This window comes from Hyperolius riggenbachi, chromosome 9 (genome assembly GCF_040937935.1).
Source record: "Hyperolius riggenbachi isolate aHypRig1 chromosome 9, aHypRig1.pri, whole genome shotgun sequence".
Taxonomy (NCBI): domain Eukaryota; kingdom Metazoa; phylum Chordata; class Amphibia; order Anura; family Hyperoliidae; genus Hyperolius; species Hyperolius riggenbachi.
Window position 1 is genome coordinate 47160166 of NC_090654.1, and position 19034 is coordinate 47179199.

Here is a 19034-nt window from a genome sequence, read left to right on the forward strand (position 1 = left end):
GGGAGGGGCTGGGGAACAAGAGTCAGGGAGGATATGATGTCAGCATTAGCTTGGCAAGATGGCCACTGCCTAGACTAGGATTTTCTGCTTTTCCTTTGTAAAATTCACAGGAATCATTACATGGATAGCACAATACATCTGTTATGTAAGCAGAAGTAGTATTTATCTACTTATATATGTGTTTTTTATTTCTAGGTTAGCATGGGTGTCACTTGTTCTTTAAGCAATACCAGTTGCCTGGCTATCCTGCTAATTCTCTGCCTCTAATCCTTTCAGCCACAGACCCTGAACAAGCATGCAGCAGATCAGCGTTTCTGACATTATTGTCAGATCTGACAAGATTAGCTGTATTCTTGTTTCTAGTGTTATTCAAAGACTACTGCGGCCAAATAGATCAGCAGGGCTGCCAGGCAACTGGTATTGTTTAAAAGGAAATAAATATGGCAGCCTCCATACACTTCTCACTGTAGTTGTCCTTTAAATAAACTGGGCTGCCAATCTTAAAGAGAACCCGAGACGAATTCATATAAAAAAAAAAATTAGATACTTACCTAAGAAGAGGCATCTGGTCCTCCAGAAGCGTCCCACGTCCTCCTGGAGGCCACCGACGCGGCCCAAGGCCCATTTTAAAGGGACACTTAAGCCAGGAATAAAAAAATAAGTTTTACTTTCCTGGGGCTTCTACCAGTCCCCTGCAGCCACCCCGTGCCCTCGCAGTCACTCTCGGAGCCTCCTGTCCTCTGCCGCCAGCTAGTTTTGTTTTCGCTGACAGGGAGTCAGTGGGCTTTCTGCGCCTGCGCAGGCCTGGCCATGCGCATCCTTCTTTATGTTCCCATCCTCAATAGCATCCTGCACAGGTGCAGGATGCTATTGCGGATGGGAATGTGAAGAGAAATACGCGTGGCCAGGCCTGTCAGCGAAAGTTAAGCTAGCTGGCGGTGGGGAACCGGAGGCTCCATGAGTGACGGCGAGGGCAAGGGACGGCTGCAGGGGGCTGCTAGAAGCCCCAGGAAAGTAAAACTATTCCTGGCTTTAAGGACACCCAAGGTGAAAATAAACTAATGAAAGAAACAATTGTATCTCTCTTCCTTCTCCTAAAAATGACTTTTTAAGATATACCACAGTTTTATCTTATGTTTAAATCTACTTTTTTAAGTTGTAACTGTTTTATTGTTTTTGCTCAATGACACATTCATTGAGGTATGCCAAAGCTAAAATCTATGAACTGTTGACCCGTTTTATCTCTTTCCTGCTCTCAAAAGCTATTTTCTGCTAGGAAAGTGATCAGTGAGGGTCACACTGTAGTCACTTCCTGTCTGAGTCAGGACAGAGTCAGCCACTTACATACCTGATATTTAACTTTTTCAGGCAGAGAGAGAAAAAAAGGAACACAGCATAGTTATTTGTGTGCTAGGCACTGTACATACACATGTCTATCTTATCATGTCACATGTCACTTCGGGTATCCTTTAAGTGTCCCTTTAAGATCCTTGACCGCACTCCGCTTTGTGCACAAGTGTGGCCATACAGCGAAGTGCAGCCACGCTCATACACGGCAGAGAGTCGGCCACGTGTACATATCGGATAAGCTGTTGTCTGATATGTTTTGGTGTATTGTCTGTGCGTGGCAACGGTGGGGGCCAGGAGGACCTGGAATGCCTCTGGAGAAGCTTCCCTCTTCACAGTTAAGTATTTCATTTTTATACTTTAATCCACCTTGGGTACACTTTGCAGTCATTCTGTATCATCGCGCTCTGTTTCCGGATTGGCGCTCATCATGTCCTTGAAGTCCAGTGAAGCGCCCGTCATCCTCTGGAAGATTCCCTTGATGTCGTCACAGGTTGTCTCGAAGTAAGTGGTAGCATCGTATGTTCGGGAGATAAAGATCTACAAAAGAATAAACAGCTTGTCACTAACGTGAACCTGAACTCAGAACTTCTACTCTGCTCTAAAAGATAAGCAGCAGCATAATAAGCTTTAAAGAAAAACATTTCTTTGTTACAGCTTACAGAACTCCTGCAATAAATCTGCAGTGTGTCTACTTCCTGCTTTCATGAAAGCAGACAAAGGGTCAACATCCTGTGTTTACATATCAGCTGTGTCTGCCCAGGACTGCTGAATTTCTGTGCGGACACAGCTGCAAGATCAAATTACACTTGTGATTACTTGAAGATGAGGAGGAAGTAGACAGGCTCTTCTTTCTAAAAACACACAGGCCCATATGCAATTAACCTTTTCTCCTGGGTTTTCTCATAGGCGATAATCTGACATCTTCTATTGATAATAATTGTTCAGCACTTTGCAATTGAAAAAGTACCAAAAAACTAGGTGAAACTGTACTATCAAAATTATTTTAAGTATTTTTTGCTTGCTGGTGGTTTAAAAGACTTTATATTTACAAGTTGCAAGATACCACCTAGGAGAAAACACAGGTGAGACATGTAATTGCATATGGCCCACAGGGTGCAATTCTCTCACTTTTCCTTCAGTCCTGTGCAAGAGTTCAGGTCCACTTTAAGGGCTCATTTCCACTATAGGGAATCCGCATGCGTTGTCCGCATGCGGATTCGCACAGCCAATACAAGTAAATGGGCCTGTTTCCACTTGTGCGTTGTGCGGAGCGTTTTTGTGTGCGGGGAAAATCTGCACGGCAGAAACCGTCAGAATTCGGTCCCCGCACACCGCTAAGCGAATCGCATACAATGTATCTAATAGGAAAATCGCATGCGGTTTTGGCATGCGTTTTTCCCCAGCGATTTCGCATGCGATTTCGCATAGGAGGTAATGTTAATTTACACAGGCAGTGACATGGTTAAAATCGCAGACCTACTACCCTATGCGAAATCGCGGGAAAAAACGCATGCAAAATCGCACCCGCATGCGATTTCGTCTGTGGTGATTTCCCGGCGATTCCACACCGCACAAGTGGAAATGCAGCCTAAAGAGTTTGATTGGCTCTAATTTCCGAGCTGCATTAACCTCTTTTCCACAAACTGTTTACAGCAGGGCTGTGGAGTCGGAGTCGTGGAGTCGGAGTCGTGGAGTCGGGCAATTTTGGGTGCCTGGAGTAGGAGTCGGAGTCGGGAAAAAATGCACCGACTCCGACTCCTAATGAATTTGTAACTGTAATTAAAATAGAAAATATGATAATATGTTCTATTTCTCAGATAATAGTCATTAAAATATGATAATATGTTCTATTTCTCAGATAATAGTCATTAAAAATAATGTATATATACAGTATATATACAGTAATAGCTGTGCTTAGTGCACAAAAATGAAATAAACCAATCAAAATTAGTTACTTGTGCTGCTTCAATAAAGCAGTCCTCGTATTTTTAAGGTCAGATATACATATCTGATTGTGACTGTATATATGATGTGTACACAGGAATCTCTTATATATGTTACGGCCAAAACCAGAAATCGGCCAATTCTAGAATTGGCCGGCCGTTTCTAGAACTGGCCGATTTGACGTCGGCCAAAGTCCAAAATGCTGGGAATTTCTGACATTGGCCGGCCAGTTCTAGAAGCGGCCAAAGTCAGTTGGCCAAAGTCCAAAACGCACAGATCCCAGAACATCCTGGGTCCTGTCCAGCACCATGAATGGCACTCGGAACCTCCTCTCTGCTCTGAAAGATACACAACAGCATAATACCCTTCACAGGAAAAAAAAAAACGTTCTTTGTCACAGCGAATACACAATCCTGCAACAAATCAGCAGCGTGTCTACTTCTTGACGAAAGCAGACAAATTTATCATCCTGCGCTTTAAAATTAGCTGCTCTGCCGCGGCAGTCGAGTGACAGAGGGGAGAGATCAAATTACAGTGGTGATTAGTGATGGCTGGGTGCGCTTCTCTGGGCGCTTTGCATGGCTGGGGGCTTTTCTGGGTGCTTTGCATGGCTGGGGGGGGGGGCTTCGCTGGGCGCGTTGCATGGCGGGGGCTTCACTGGGCACTTTGCATTGCTGGGGGTGCTTTGCATGGCTGGGGGGGGCTTCGCTGGGTGCGTTGCATGGCGGGGGGGGGGGCTTCAATGCACACTTTGCATGGCTGGGGTGCTTCACTGAGCACTTTGCTGCTGCATTGCTGGGGGTGATTTGCATGTAGGGGGGGGGGGGGGGCTGCGCACTTTGCATGGCTGGGGTGCTTCACTAGGTGCTTTGCATGGCAGGAGGGGGGGGGCTTCACTGCGCACTTTGCATGGCTGCGGGTGCTTTGTATGGGGGGGGGGGGGGCTGCGCACTTTGCATGGCTGGGGGTGCTTTGCATGGCTGGAGGGGGGGGCTCTTTTTGGCTGAGAGGGGGGGGGCTTTCGTGTGCGCTGGGAGAGTTGCCTGCACTACTCACAGACCTCAGATCACGGCGACCGAAGAGGCGGGGAGAAGCGGAGAGAGGGAGAGAGGCAGAGCAGCGCTTGCTACCCGCCTGGACCTATACACTTCACATGCGGAAGTGCCAAATGACTGGCGCTTCCGCACTGAAGTGTTCACGTCCTGCGGGTAACTTGTGTGCTTTGCCTCTCTCCGCCTCTCCGGTCCGGTCGCCCTGATCTGAGGTTTGATTAGTGCAGGCAGCGGGGGAGAGCCGAGGGAGCAGGACTTCGGGACTTGGCCGGCCACATACAGCCACAACGAGTTCTGGCCGGCCAAAGTCCGAAATGAGGGGACATTTCTCACATTGGCCGCATCAGCCGGCCACTTCTCGTTTTGACCGGCCAGAACCCGAAGTGGCCAGACTTCGGGTTCTGGCCGTAACATATATACTAAATAACATCTATGCTGTAAGAATAAAGCCTGATGTGTAGCTGTGTCACTAATAGAGATGGTCAACGAGATGGAAATAATTCTGCATTGATGCTGATTTATGCAAATGTATGCACTCCCTTTGCTCATGAAATCAAATAATTTGATATGTTATTAAAATTTGGTTTGGTGACTACAAATTAAAGGGTAACTGAGATGGATGAAAAGTAAAGTTTTATACATATTTTATACATACCTGGGGCTTCCTCCAGCCCCCTTCAGGCTAATCAGTCCCTCGCTGTCCTCCACCACCCGGATCTTCTGCTATGAGTCCTGGTAATTCAGCCAGTCAGCGCTGTCCAGCCGCATGCCGCTCCCACAGCCAAAAACATTCTGCACCTGCGCAATAGTGCTGCACAGGTGTAGTATGCTCCTGGCGGCGGAGTGTGTGCATGCGCACTACGCCTGACTGGCTCAAGTACCTGGACTCATAGCAGAAGATCCAGGTGGTGGAGGAGGACAACGAGGGACTGATTATCCTGAAGGCGGCTGGAGGAAGCCCCAGGTATGTATAAAACTTTAATTCAATCTGTCTCAGGTTTACTTTGTTACACAGTAGTACTATACTCTACATATGCACTCCCCACAGAGCTGCAGGGAATCCACTGAGAATGCTGTGCACATTGAACACAGAGGTGTTGTCTGTTTACAATCTCCTCCTTCCCCTGCAGAGTACCTGCACATCATTCTTACATGTATCCACACTTACATTGCCTAGGGCCTGATAGATGTTCTTTGTTCCGGTTTGTACCTTTTACAAGTACTCGTCTCTTACCAAGGACTAGTTTTAGTCTAAAGGGAATAAATATAGTAGTCTACATATCCTTCTCACTTCAGTTGTCTTGTAAAATTCCTAAGCGTTGGCAGTTAAGAGACGAATTTCATGTTACATACTTTTAATCAACAAAATTGTAATATGCAAATTAGAGGAGTCGGAGTCGGAGTCGGTGGAATCCTAAACTGAGGAGTCGGAGTCGGAGTCGGTGGATTTTTGGACCGACTCCACAGCCCTGGTTTACAGGCAGTGAGATGCCTCTCAAACTCTCACAACTGCTCGCTGCTGCCTGGTAACTGCTCACTGCTGCCTGGCAACTGCTTGCTGAGCACACAGCTCAACAGTTCATGGAAAAGAGGCCTAATGTGCATGCAATCCAGACTTATTGTTATTGACCATCTCTGGCTGTCAGTGCGAAAGGATCTCTGATGGATCGCACACTACTGTAGCTTTTCATGTGTCAGACATCTGCACAAGGGGTTAAACTGGGAGTCGGTTATTCAACAATGACAATTTTCCTTGAGGTCATTTCCTGGCCTAACTTTTAAATATGCACTGAAATAAATAACTAATTTAATAAATATGTTTCAAAGTTATTTTTTATCTGTTAAAAAAAAAGTCACAAAGTTTAAATCATTTAAGAAAAAAATATATACTAGGAAATGGGATGACTTTGATAAGTGAAGGACTTGAATAAAAAAAAAAAAAATACATTTGTGGCTCATTGCACACTATGGGCTTGATTCACTAAGGATAGCGCAGCCCAACAGCATGAGTTAGCTACTGTAAAGCATGCTAGTGAATCACTGTGCTTAAAGCGGATTAGAGATGAAAAACTAACTATAACAAGTAACTTGTCTATATATCTTATCTAAAGTTTAAATAGTTTACACAGCAAATCTAGCTGCATACAGCTTCAACAGTATATGATTATTTCTTCATGTGATACGATGAGGGCAGCCATGTTCTGTTTGTCACATTACACAGGCAAGCTGATAGCATCTCTAAGCCTCAGCCTGTGAAAACTTCACTACCCTCTTCTCCTCCCTTTTTCCTTCTGCCTCTGAAATCTCTGGCTAGTAACACCTCCTCCTCCTCCTGCCCAGACTAAGCTCCCATAAGCCCTTGCTACATGGCGAGAGAGGCTCCAGCCTCAGGGCGCAGTGTAGGAGGGGGCACACACCTCACTCAGCTATCATTCCCCAATTGTGTTTGAAGCAAAGATAAATAAGAAAAGGGGATACATGGCAGCTACTGCAAGCCAGATAACTAGAGATTTGGGGGGTCCTGGGGCGCCTCTTAGTCGACAGGTGGCCACACACAATACAATAAAATGATCCGATTTTACAGTAATTCGATAAATATGATTGGATCTCCCGAAAAAAATCGAAAGCTTTTGTTCAGGGATGGGACGAATCCACAATTTCTTCGAATCCGAATCCGGATCCGAATCTAAAAAGGTTCTCGAATATCTCGAACCTTTCGAATCCCGAATCTAACGAATCCTGCACATAAGAATTGTGCGATCCGTGGTATAGTTACCCGCAGTATAGGTACCCAGGCATAGGTAGTGAGGTAAAGGTGGTTTCAGTATAGCTAGCTAGGTATGGGTGCCTTCAATATTGGTAGCTTTCAGTACAGGTAGCAAGGTATAGGGGCCTTCAGTATAGGTAGTAAGGTGCATGTGCCTTCAGTATAGGTAGGTAGGTAAAGGGACCTTCAGTATAGGTAGAAGGGTATAGAGCCTTAAGTATAGGTAGGTGTATAGGTAGGTATGTAGGTAGGTATAGGGGCCTTTAGGTAGGTAGGTAGGTAAAGGGACCTTCAGTATAGGTAGCAGGGTATAGGGCCTTAAGTATAGGTAGGTATGTAGGTAGGTATAGGGGCCTTTAGGTAGGTGGGTAGGTAGGTATAGGGGCCTTTAGGTAGGTAGTGTAACGATTGTGGAATCGTATTCGCGGTCAGCGCACCAGACGTGCGCTGACGTGGCGGATTTCCTCCACAAGCGTATATTTGAGGACACCCAGGCTAGGTGCTATGCACCTGCAGAGGGCAATTCCCTCCGGCAGATGGCGCTGTGGAGTGCAGGCGAACACAGTCGCTGCACAGCCACAGATGCCAGACGGGAATTGTACAGATCCAGGACAAGGTACGATCAGGCAGGGCTGGATAGCCCACAAGAAACAGAGCAAAGGGACAGAACCAATGTGTGTCCACCAAACTAGTCGCCACCCAGCGACGGTGAACACACATCGGCGGAAACGAATTGGGAATGCAATCGCAAGAATGGCGATTGCCGACAGAGACACAAGACTGAGCAAAACAGGGCACGAGGGTAGCAAAGGCACAGCAAATAATACAATAAGGAGATACGGAAAATAACAAACGCTAGCTAACCGCGAACACCGCACTCATTCGCAACAGTGCACGCGGTTATGCGCGGTCTCCACGTGATAAGCACAATAGAGACAAGCACGCCTAACTAACCATTAACAGACAAACATGAAACAGAGGACGCGAGCGCTTGCTTAACGGTTACCTCACCCAGGGCCGGATTTATACTCTTCAACACCCTAGGCCAGCTATCACCAGGCGCCCCCCCCCCAACAGACATCTAAATGAAGCCTGTTCAAAATTGACCTAACTACGACTGTGGTAGGGATAAGATTTTGAGCTCCTCCAGGTAGGTGGGGAAATGACTACGTAGTCTGTAAAGTGCTGCAGAAGACGCAAGTGCTATTCAAATACAAAATAAAAATATGATAGGACATTAGACCCTGACTATGGCTAAAATTAGATTGCGATCTCCTCTGAGGACATTCAGTGACATGACTATGTACTCTATAAAGTGCTGCAGAAGATGTCAGGGCTATATAAATACATAATAATAATATGGTAGGACATTAGACTATGGTAGGGATTAGATTGTGAGCTCGTCTGAGATCAGTGACATGACTATGTACTTCGTAAAGTGATGCAAAAGATGTCAGTGCTATATAAATACATAATAATGATATGGTAGGACATTAGTGGTGGCTGGGTAGTGTACTGGTTAAGGGCTCTGCCTTTGACATGGGAGACCAGGGTTCGAATCCTGGCTAGGGCAAGTACCTATTCAGTAAGGAGTTCAAGGCAAGACTCCCTAACACTGCAGGGTGGCCTCTTGAGCGTGTCCTAGTGGCTGCAGCTCTTGAGCGCTTTGAGTCCAACAGGAGAAAAGCGCTATACAAATGTTCGGATTATTATTATTATTAGACTATGACTATGGTAGGGATTAGATTGTGAGCTCCTCTGAGGACAGTCAGTGACATTACTCTGTACTCTGTAAAGGTCTGCAGAAGATGTCACTGCTATATAAATACATAATAATGATATGGTAGGAAATTACACTATGGCTATGGTAGGATTAGAGTGTGAGCTCCTCTGAGGACAGTCAGTGACGTGACTATGTACTCTGTAAAGTGCTGCAGAAGATGTCAGTGCTATATAAATACATAATAATAATAATAATCATAATATAGTAGGCCATTAGACTATGACTATGGTAGGATTAGATTGTGAGCTCATCTGAGGACAGTCAGTGACATGACTATGTGCTCTGTAAAGTGCTGCAGAAGATGTTAGTGTTACTAAATACATTGGAAGACATTTACAGATAGTGCTGACAGAGCATGAAACTGAAAATGGGTAGAGAAAGCAACATAGCAAGTGCAGTATGAGACAGGACAAGTGGGCATAAAGATTAGAGGAATGGTGGGAAGCAAGCCTAGAGGGAGAGAATAGAGAGAGTGGGAAATGCAATACTACAACTATTATGTCAGCCTTAGTTATTACAAGTATATGCCAGCTGTAGACGAAAAACATTCTGCCTTTTTACAGTCCCCCACCAATATCACACAACACACATAGAGAAACAGCGCCTGAGCCCCCAGTGTTTCCATTTATCTCCCCAAACAAACATTGCCTTGACCAGTGTGAGAAACTTTCAGACACCAGCAATGCAAGACAAGCAGGCATAAGATGTGTAGAGCTGAGCAGCAGCCTGTCAGTGCTCTCAGCCTCACATTCCTGACGCTGCCTGCAGATTCTGTGCTGCACAACCTGAGGAGGAGAGGCTGCAGCATGATTTCTCATTCAGTGTAATAATGCTCCTGTGATAACTGTAGAGTTGCTCAAACTTTGGTTTCAATTTGCACGACAGCCTCTATTCTCCCTCACCCTGTGCAATGCTGGCTGCTTTGCTGACTCTTTCATGTTTACCTCTCCGTGCAGGCAGGCAGGCACTATTTCATTCCTCCCCCAGGCCAGCAGGTCTGCTCGGAACAGCTCCATACTACCACAATGCCAAGGGGGAGGGGCGGAGAGACGAGCAGACCTGTTGGAGGAGGAAGGAAGTACAGCGTGCACGGAGAGGTAGATAAGAAGAAGCCTCTGCAACCAAGATCAAAAGAACCTACCCGGCTTGTACGGAGGCTATAAATCATCACCTGCGGGGGGGGGGCGGCCGGCCGGCTCGCACAGTTTGTTGGACTCACACCCTGCCCTGCAGAAATAGACTGGTGCTGGGGAAAGTGCAGAAGCTGCACCACTATCCCTCCCTACTCCCAGTGCTCCGCAGGGATCTTTCATCTCCCGCCGCCACACAAGCGAGTCATGTGCCACCTGACTCAGCCTGTCCGCCGCCTGCTGCTTCTCATTTGCAAACAATGCAGGGCGGAAGAGGACAGATCTGGTCTGGCTGCTTACAGCAGGAGGAGGTGCAGTGGAGGCTTCAGCTGGCGGCTGGTCACTTTGATGTTGTTTACTCCCAACACACCTGTCTGCACTGCACGCACTTTCCTGCCCTTCAGCCGCCCCAAACACTGCTGAAATTCTGGCGCCCTAGGCAATGGCCTAGGTTGGCTTGCCAGAAATCCGGTCCTGACCTCACCGAGCCTCCAGCAAGCGTAGCAGACAAGACAGACACATGAAAACAGGGACAAGCGAGAGATAGGATCCACAGCACTAGCGAAAAGTGGCAAGCGCGATCCAGGTACAGAGTAGCAGAACAGAAGGATCCCCAGCGCTAGCGAAAAGTGGCTAGCGCGATCCCAGAAGACAGAACAGAAGGATCCCCAGCGCTAGCGAAAAGTAGCTAGCGCGATCCCAGGAGACAGAACAGAAGGATCCCCAGCGCTAGCGAAAAGTAGCTAGCGCGATCCCAGGAGACAGAACAGAAGGATCCCCAGCGCTAGCGAAAAGTGGCTAGCGCAATCCCAGAAGACAGAACAGAAGAGATAGCTGGTAGCAACCGCTGCACCAGCTATACTCCAAGAACAGAGATCAGAACCATTTCCTGTCGACCACCGTTGGGACAGGACAATGGCAACAGAACAAACAAACAGATAATACAACCTGGCTGAGCTAGAAGGGGAGCCTAAAGCAACCCCCAGGAATTAACTATACTAGATAGCAACGGCTGACACTCCAGCAGTGTCCATCAGGAACAGACCATGGAAGGGAAATGACCAGCCAAGCCTTCTGGGAAACATAAAGCTCTTATAGTGCCAGTCATCAAAGAAGGCAGGTAGGGGATTTGCATAACGAATGTATGCAAATTCCCCAGCAAGAGAACAGACCAGAACTTGCAATGGAAAGACAGGTCTCTGTTCCAGAGTCCTGCAGCATGCAAATCTAAACAATGGTCAAAAGGCTGCCTGCCTGCGCAGGCAGCTGAGCGGATTCTCACAGGTAGGTAGGTATAGGGGGCTTTAGGTAGGTAGGTAAAGGGACCTTCAGTATAGGTAGCAGGGTATAGGGCCTTAAGTATAGGTAGGTAGGTAGGCATAGGGGCCTTAGGTAGGTAGGTATAGGGGCCTTTAGGTAGGTATAGGGGCCTTTATGTAGGTAGGTAGGTATAAGGGCCTTTAGGTAAGTAGGTAGGTATAGGGGCCTGTAGGTAGGTAGGTATAGGGGCCTGTAGGTGGGTAGGTTGGTATAGGGGCCTTTAGGTAGGTAGGTAGGTATAGGGGCCTTTAGGTAGGTATAGGGGCCTTTATGTAGGTAGGTAGGTATGGGGGCCTTTAGGTAAGTAGGTAGGTATAGGGGCCTGTAGGTAGGTAGGTATAGGGGCCTTTGGGTAGGTAGGTATAGGGGCCTTTAGGTAGGTGGGTAGGTATAGGGGCCTTTAGGTAGGTAGGTAGGTATAGGGGGCTTTAGGTAGGTAGGTAAAGGGACCTTCAGTATAGGTAGCAGGGTATAGGGCCTTAAGTATAGGTAGGTAGGTATAGGGGCCTTTAGGTAGGTAGGTGGGTAGGTTGGTATAGTGGCCTTTAGGTAGGTAAGTAGGTATAGGGGCCTTTAGGTAGGTAGGTAGGTATAGGGGCCTTTAGGTAGGTATAGGGGCCTTTATGTAGGTAGGTAGGTATAAGGGCCTTTAGGTAAGTAGGTAGGTATAGGGGCCTGTAGGTAGGTAGGTAGGTATAGGGGCCTTTAGGTAGGTGGGTAGGTTGGTATAGGGGCCTTTAGGTAGGTAGGTAGGTATAGGGGCCTTTAGGTAGGTATAGGGGCCTTTATGTAGGTAGGTAGGTATAGGGGCCTTTAGGTAAGTAGGTAGGTATAGGGGCCTGTAGGTAGGTAGGTAGGTATAGGGGCCTTTAGGTAGGTAGGTGGGTAGGTAGGTATAGGGGCCTTTAGGTAGGTGGGTAGGTAGGTATAGGGGCCTTTAGGTAGGTAGGTAGGTAGGTATAGGGGGCTTTAGGTAGGTAGGTAAAGGGACTTTCAGTATAGGTAGCAGGGTATAGGGCCTTAAGTATAGGTAGGTAGGTAGGTAGGTATAGGGGCCTTTAGGTAGGTAGGTGGGTAGGTTGGTATAGGGGCCTTTATGTAGGTAGGTAGGTATAGGGGCCTTTAGGTAAGTAGGTAGGTATAGGGGCCTGTAGGTAGGTATAGGGGCCTTTAGGTGGGTAGGTAGGTATAGGGGCCTTTAGGTAGGTAGGTGGGTGGGTGGGTAGGTAGGTATAGGGGCCTTTATGTAGGTAGCCCCCCCGTGCCTCCGCTCACCCCCAACCCCCCCCCCCCCCCCACGGCCTCCTCCGTCCCCCGTGCCTCCTCCGCTCACCCCCCCCCCTGCATAAATAAGTATCTACTCACCTTTTCCGTGGAGCGCAGAGCGGCAGACCTCTTCGTTACTTCCCTGTTCCCTCTAGTGGCCAGACCGGCTTTTACTGATGACGTCATTGTAAAAGCCGGTCACTAGGGGGAACCAGGAAGTCAGCGAGAGGTCTGCCGCTCTGCGCTCCGCTCTGGATAGGTGAGTTGTCACTAACTATGCGGGCGGGGGGGGGGGGGCGAGCGGAGGAGGCGCGGGGGTCGGAGGGGGTCGGAGACGGACAGTGCGAGCGGGGGAAGCGGCGGATGCGAGGCGATGCAGCGTCGGGATTCGGCGGATTCGGGTAATGAAAAATGGCGTCGGGATTCGAATTCAGGAATCTCGAATATTTCCCAATATTCGAGGGATTCGTGGATTCGCCGGATTCGTCGTCCCATCGCTACTTTTTTTACATCCGATTTTTATCAATCTGAAATGCCGTAAATTTTTCTTACATTTTTCTAAAGTTTTTATGGTGTGTGTTAGATTGTCAATTTATTAATATACACAACCTAGCAAGTTTCCAATCATTTTTATCATAATTGGGAAAAATTGAACATAGGTGTGTGGTACATTGGTCATATTTTTGAAATATTACAATCAGTCAGAAAAATTGATTGCAATTCTTGAATTGAACAGATATTTAAAAAATTGTATCGTGTGTGGCCACCTTAATAGCAATCAATGTGTGACAGCTGGGGTGGGAGGGATGGAGGGGCGCACTTTGGTGTCTCAGCCTTGGGTGCTGGAGGACCTTGTCCCGGCTCCGAGTGCAACGCTATGGGCCATCGATCTACCACCTCTCCCCACCACGCCCAGTTGACCGGAATTTTCTGTCTGGACCAGTCATAACTTCAGCTGATTTTTTACGCAAATTGATCAAAATTAGTATCGATGCGGCTCATTGCAGTATAGATTTCCAGCAGATTCGATCAGAGCGGAAACTCAAAGAGCATATGGCCAGGCCTGCATTAGCTGGAGAGAGGGAGATTGGAAGGGATGCAGCAGAGACCTGAGAAGGAACAAACCATGGAAACACCAGAACAACCCAAAGGGATACTCAAGATTCAGATTAGTTTCCTCAGAATTGAATAAAAGCTAATATACATGATAAAGACATCTTTATTGGCACTTTGAACCAGGATGACTTTGCAAGCAGTGGCAAGGTTAGCAAACAAGTACAAGTTGTCTCTTGGCAGCTGAGAGTTTGCCAAGGCAGTGTGTTAATCTGTGCCAGCGCCTCTCAGCAAAGCATGCATAGCTAATAGCCCACTTACAGGAGGCCTCTCGCTGGTCACACCAGACTGAGGTGTGCGAGTGTAGCGATCACAGCCCAGCCTCAGCACTCTGATCAGCACAGGCCCTCCAGGCACTCCTCCTGTGTGTACACAGCCTAGTGCACACAACAGAGATTTGTAGCCTGAGGCAATCCGTAAAGATTGTATTGGCAGCAGTTCTGGTCTGGAAGGATCGCTATCCAGACATCCTGAGTGTTGTTCTCTATGGGAAAGGGAGGAGGGGGAGGATCAGCACTTCATTGTTGGAACTTTCTTTCAACTTTCCTCATGAAAAAACGGACATTAAAGGGGCACTATGGCAAAATATTGTAAAATTTTAAATATGTGCAAACATAAACAAATAAGAAGTACGTTTTTTCCAGAGTAAAATGAGCCATACATTACTTTTCTCCTATGTTGCTGTCACTTACAGTAGGTAGTAGAAATCTGACAGAAGCAACAGGTTTTGGACTAGTCCATCTCTTTATGGGGGGATTCTCAGGGATTTATTTATTTTCAAAAGCACTTAGTGAATGGCAGTTACTCTGTCCAACTGCCAAAAAACTGTGTAGGGAAGCTGGCCAGCATCATTGTTTAAATGCTTTTGGGGGAATATCTTTATAAAGAATAAAAGCCTTGCTGCTAATCCCCTATGAAGAGATGAACTAGTCCAAAACCTGTCGCTTCTGTCAGATATCTACTACCTGCTGTAAGTGACAACAACATAGGAGAAAAGTAATTTATGGCTCATTTTACTCTGGAAAAAAAACTTACTTCTTCTTTGTCTATGTTTGCACATATTTTGAAATTTACAATTTTTCGCCATAGCGCCCCTTTAAAGCATTACCGCATGCGGTAATTCTGAAAACAGCTGACTTTACCGAGCACTTAGCAAAATGTCAATTCATAAAAGCTGTTACCGCATGAAAAGCTGACATTCCCGAGCAGTGAGGTAAATTACCGCCTTGTGCGCTGAACACCTCCAATTCATAAAGATTAGAGCAGGCAGTATTGGGATGGAGAATACCGCCTGCTTTGAAGAGGTGATAAGGGTGCGGATAAGAGCAAAGGTAATGGAGAAAGATCTCCCGGGCAGCAGCGTTGAGAACATAACAAACAAGGCTTCCCAGAATACCCCAGGCTGTGTTTAACCTCTTGTGTACTGTTTTCATATGATTTTTACATCAGAAAGCCTGCATGTGTAACAAGTTCTTCTAAGCAGTGGCAATTAAATAAATTGTTTAGAAAGACTAATAGACAGATTCAGTGCAGATTCATGGCAAAGAGAAGCAGTATAACAAAAATTGCACATCTAAAGGGAAGTTGGGGATGCCTCTTTTATTGTAACTCTGTCTCTGCACAGAGAAAATGTATCAACTCGACAGCTTCTCCTGTTGCCACCAGCCTAGTTCAGGAAATCCCCGAACTTCTATCGCAAATGTAAACATTTTTATGAATTAGCACACAAAAGTCTACAATACTGAATGCGGTATTTTCCCTCCAAGATTTTTTTCCCGCACAGCCTTTTATGAATTTATCCCATTGTGGGAAGACATATCGCAGCAGAGGAAACCAACAATACCAGGGCAGATCAGTTCAATTGGGCGCTGTAATCAGCCTGCGTTAATTATCTTTAATCGGGCACCCAATCAGTGACTTGGGTGCCCAATGTGGCTAGTAGGTGATCGGCTACTATATAGTAATTAATGGCTGTGCAGAACAACAACAACAACGAAAACATTTGTAAAGCGCTTTTCTCCCGTAAGATCCAAAGCTCATAAGTTTGTCTAAGATTAGAACATAGTAATATGTGCAGGGGAAAAGGTATGTGATCATAAGTGCCACTGCCAGACTAAATAGGTGGCTTTTCAGTTCTGATTTAAATGTGTCCAGGGTTGGAGCTGTCTTGATTAAGCTTGGCAAGGCATTCCACAGGGTAGGGGCAGCATGACAGAAAGCTCTGGTTCCAAGGGTTTTTAGTTGGACACTGGGGGTGGTTAAGTTATCCTTTTTATCTGAGGTTGTGGGAGGTGTGATGCAGTTGTAACAGGGCCTAGGTCGTGTAGGGATTTGAATGTTAGCATCAGGGACAGTTCTAGACTTTTTGCTGCTCGAGACAAACTTATGAGGATGCCCCCCCCTTCCCCCCCCCCCCATCCCGATTTGGAGTGATCACACAGCACCCAACAATTTACTCTACTTCATTTAATGTTCTCAGTAAGAAAGGGAACATATGCATCAGCTTGAGACATGACATGCTGCAGCACAACACGCTGGCTGGCTGGCTGCGAGTCTGTAACAAACAAACTGCTGCGAGTCTGTGACAAACAAACACCCTCAGCCAGTTGGCCGTCCACCATTCCTCCTTGGTCAGGACAGTAGTGCCAACTTCCCCATTCTGCTGTGCAAGTCAAATTAAACACTGCTGTTTAGAGCTGCTCAAATCCGGAACCGGGAGATACCCGGATAGTTGCTATCCAGATATGATATCTCCCAGTAAACCTGTGCAGGGTGGACGGGGTGGGGTCAATCTTACCTGTCTGACGTCTTCTTCGTCCATCCCTCTGCGCCTCCCACGATGCGCTCCACACGCGTCATGTGATTACAAACACTTCCTCCTTCAACCCGGAAGGAGGAAGTGTTTATAATCACGTGACCGCTGCTTGGACCGCATCGTGGGAGGTGCCGAGGGATGGGCTGAAGAAGACGTCAGACAGGTAAGACTGACCCCCCCGCCCACCTCGCACAGGTAACTGGGAGATATCCGGATAGAACTATCCGGATGTCTCCTGGATCCGGATTTGAGCAGCTCTGCTGCTGTTCTCCTGCCTCTCACCTTCTCACTTACTGTCAGACTCCTCACACAGCACAACAAGCTGCTTTTCCCCAATGAAGACCTCTTCACCTCGCTCTCCTCCTACTCTGACTGCATGCTGTAAGGGTAAACACACAGTACAAACCTACCACCCCTGTAATCACTGCGCTTGATGCAAGTGTTTCACTTTGCTTAATGGGAGAATCGGCCCTGGTTTGCATGCCAATTTTCAAAAGTATTCTCCATTTTATGGGTAGCCGGTGTAGTGAGCAAAGGATCAGTGTTATGAGGAAATGGCAGGGTTGGCTTGTTAACAGTCTTATAGTAGCATTCTATACTAGCTGCAGGCGGTGTAGCATTTGACATGCAGGCAGGCCCGGATTTACCTCATGGGAGCCTATAGGCACAGATGTCCTGGCAACCTAAACTTCAGCCAGGGTGACTAACCTCTAATTTACACTCTCATCAAGACTCTGCATAGGAAAGGAGGGAGGAAGGCGCTCGGGGAGGGGAGTCATCATCAGGCGCCTGTAGACACGTGCCTACAATGCCATATGGTAAATCCAGCCCTGCGTACAGAAAAGCATTTTGCAGCTGTTTTTGATGCTGAAACCAGGATAATTACTGTAAAAGTGGGTATCCTGAATAATTTACTGCATTCTACTATATGTCACTACAGGGCCTCTTTAAGTGTTTACATACATTAAGGCTAATCCTAATGCAGCCTTACTATTATTTTGATTGTATTTCATTAGTTCAGCCCAATTTCTTTAGATTACTCCCACTTTTATAAAAGGTTTAATGTTGGACTTAGGGCTCGTACACATACCTAACGCAGGTTGCCCATCCCCTTGGGCAGGGCCGGATTTAAGCCAAGGCCACCTAGGCCATGGCCTAGGGCAACACAGGAGGAAGGGCACCAAAGCAGCAGGCTAAACTGGTGCAGCATTTGCAAGCTTGCAAATGCTGCAAGGCAGGGAGATCAGGTGAGCTGCCTGTGCAGCAGCCCCCTTGCTCTCTATGCACGTTTTCATTGTGGCCAGCGGTGATGGACTTGTACACTGGAGAGGAGCTGAGAAATGAGGGACACAGATGGCTGCTGTGGTGTGAAGGCGAGCTGGCTACTGACACTGAAAGGTGGGGGATGGGAAAAGGAGGGATTAAGGAAGTCATCTGGCTACCTATACTGGAGGGAAAGGGGGGAGGAGTCATCTGGCTATCTATACTGGGGGGGTCATCGGGCTACCTATACTAGAGGGAAGGGGGAGCGGTCATTTGGCTACCTATACTGGAGGGAGGGAGGGATCTGACTGCCTATACTGAAGGGGGGCGGCTGGTGATAGTGGCCTAGGGCGGTAAAGAGTACAAATCCGGCCCTGCCCTCGGGTGACATTGGTGGGCCGGGCAGCACACACTGTCAGCTGTGGAGTTGACGACTCTTGGCAGAGGGACGATGAGTGACGCATATGTGACGTCACGTGGCGGGAGGGGGGCAAACAATGAGATCAGTGGGGGGGGATAAGCGTCGCTGTAGTTCGGTAGATCTGGCCGGCAGATTGCTCGAGGATTAGGTGTAGGGTGCTGTACACACACCAGATTGTCGGCTGAAGTGGTTGTTATCGCACCGCCTCAGCCGACTTAAGTCAGACATCTGTACGAGGCTTAACTACTTAAGGACCTTACTGATTGAAATCTACGCCCTGTTTTGATGGCTACCTGGCTGCCAGGGCATAGATTTCAATCCATCGATGCCGCATGTTCTCGCCCGACGATCTCGCCGCTGTCTCCCCGCAGCAACTCACTCACAGTCTCTATAATGGCAGAGCCCTGTGAATGGGTCAGGAGCCGATTTCATTGGCTCCTGACCCTGTCTATCAACATAAGTGGCTACCATTGGCTAACATTGATAGGCCGGGTCAGGAGCCAATGAAAGCGGCTCCTGACCGGCTCACAGGAACTCTGCCGTCATAGAGACGGCAGAGTGGGTGGCCCAGGTTCCCAACGTGTGTCCATGACAGCGATTGCAGCGGGTATGTGCGGCGATTCGTCGGTATTCGGCGATATTCCGCTGTTTCTGGTACTAGCGGTCTCTGGTCCTTAAGGGGGCAGAGACCGCTGGTACTTAAGTGGTTAAAAGACGTGGAGCCTATCTTATCTCAAATTAGGACAGCAAGGAATAGGCATAAATTAAGCCTACGGATAAGGTCAACGTCTCTAAATTTGTGCAGTAAGC

At 47.4% G+C, this 19034-nt stretch overlaps 1 protein-coding gene across 4 annotated transcripts in view; it reads right to left on the reverse strand.

The window, feature by feature from the left end:
- Positions 1–880: 880 nt before the first annotated feature.
- Positions 881–19034, reverse strand: part of LOC137531579 (rab GDP dissociation inhibitor beta-like) — an 87848-nt gene continuing 69694 nt past the window's right edge. For all 4 annotated transcript variants that reach the window (XM_068251520.1, XM_068251521.1, XM_068251523.1 and 1 more), the window contains one exon: positions 881–1887. In XM_068251520.1, the coding sequence (XP_068107621.1) occupies positions 1735–1887 (153 nt within the window). In that variant the 3' untranslated portion in view covers positions 881–1734. The remainder of the gene's footprint in view (positions 1888–19034) is intronic.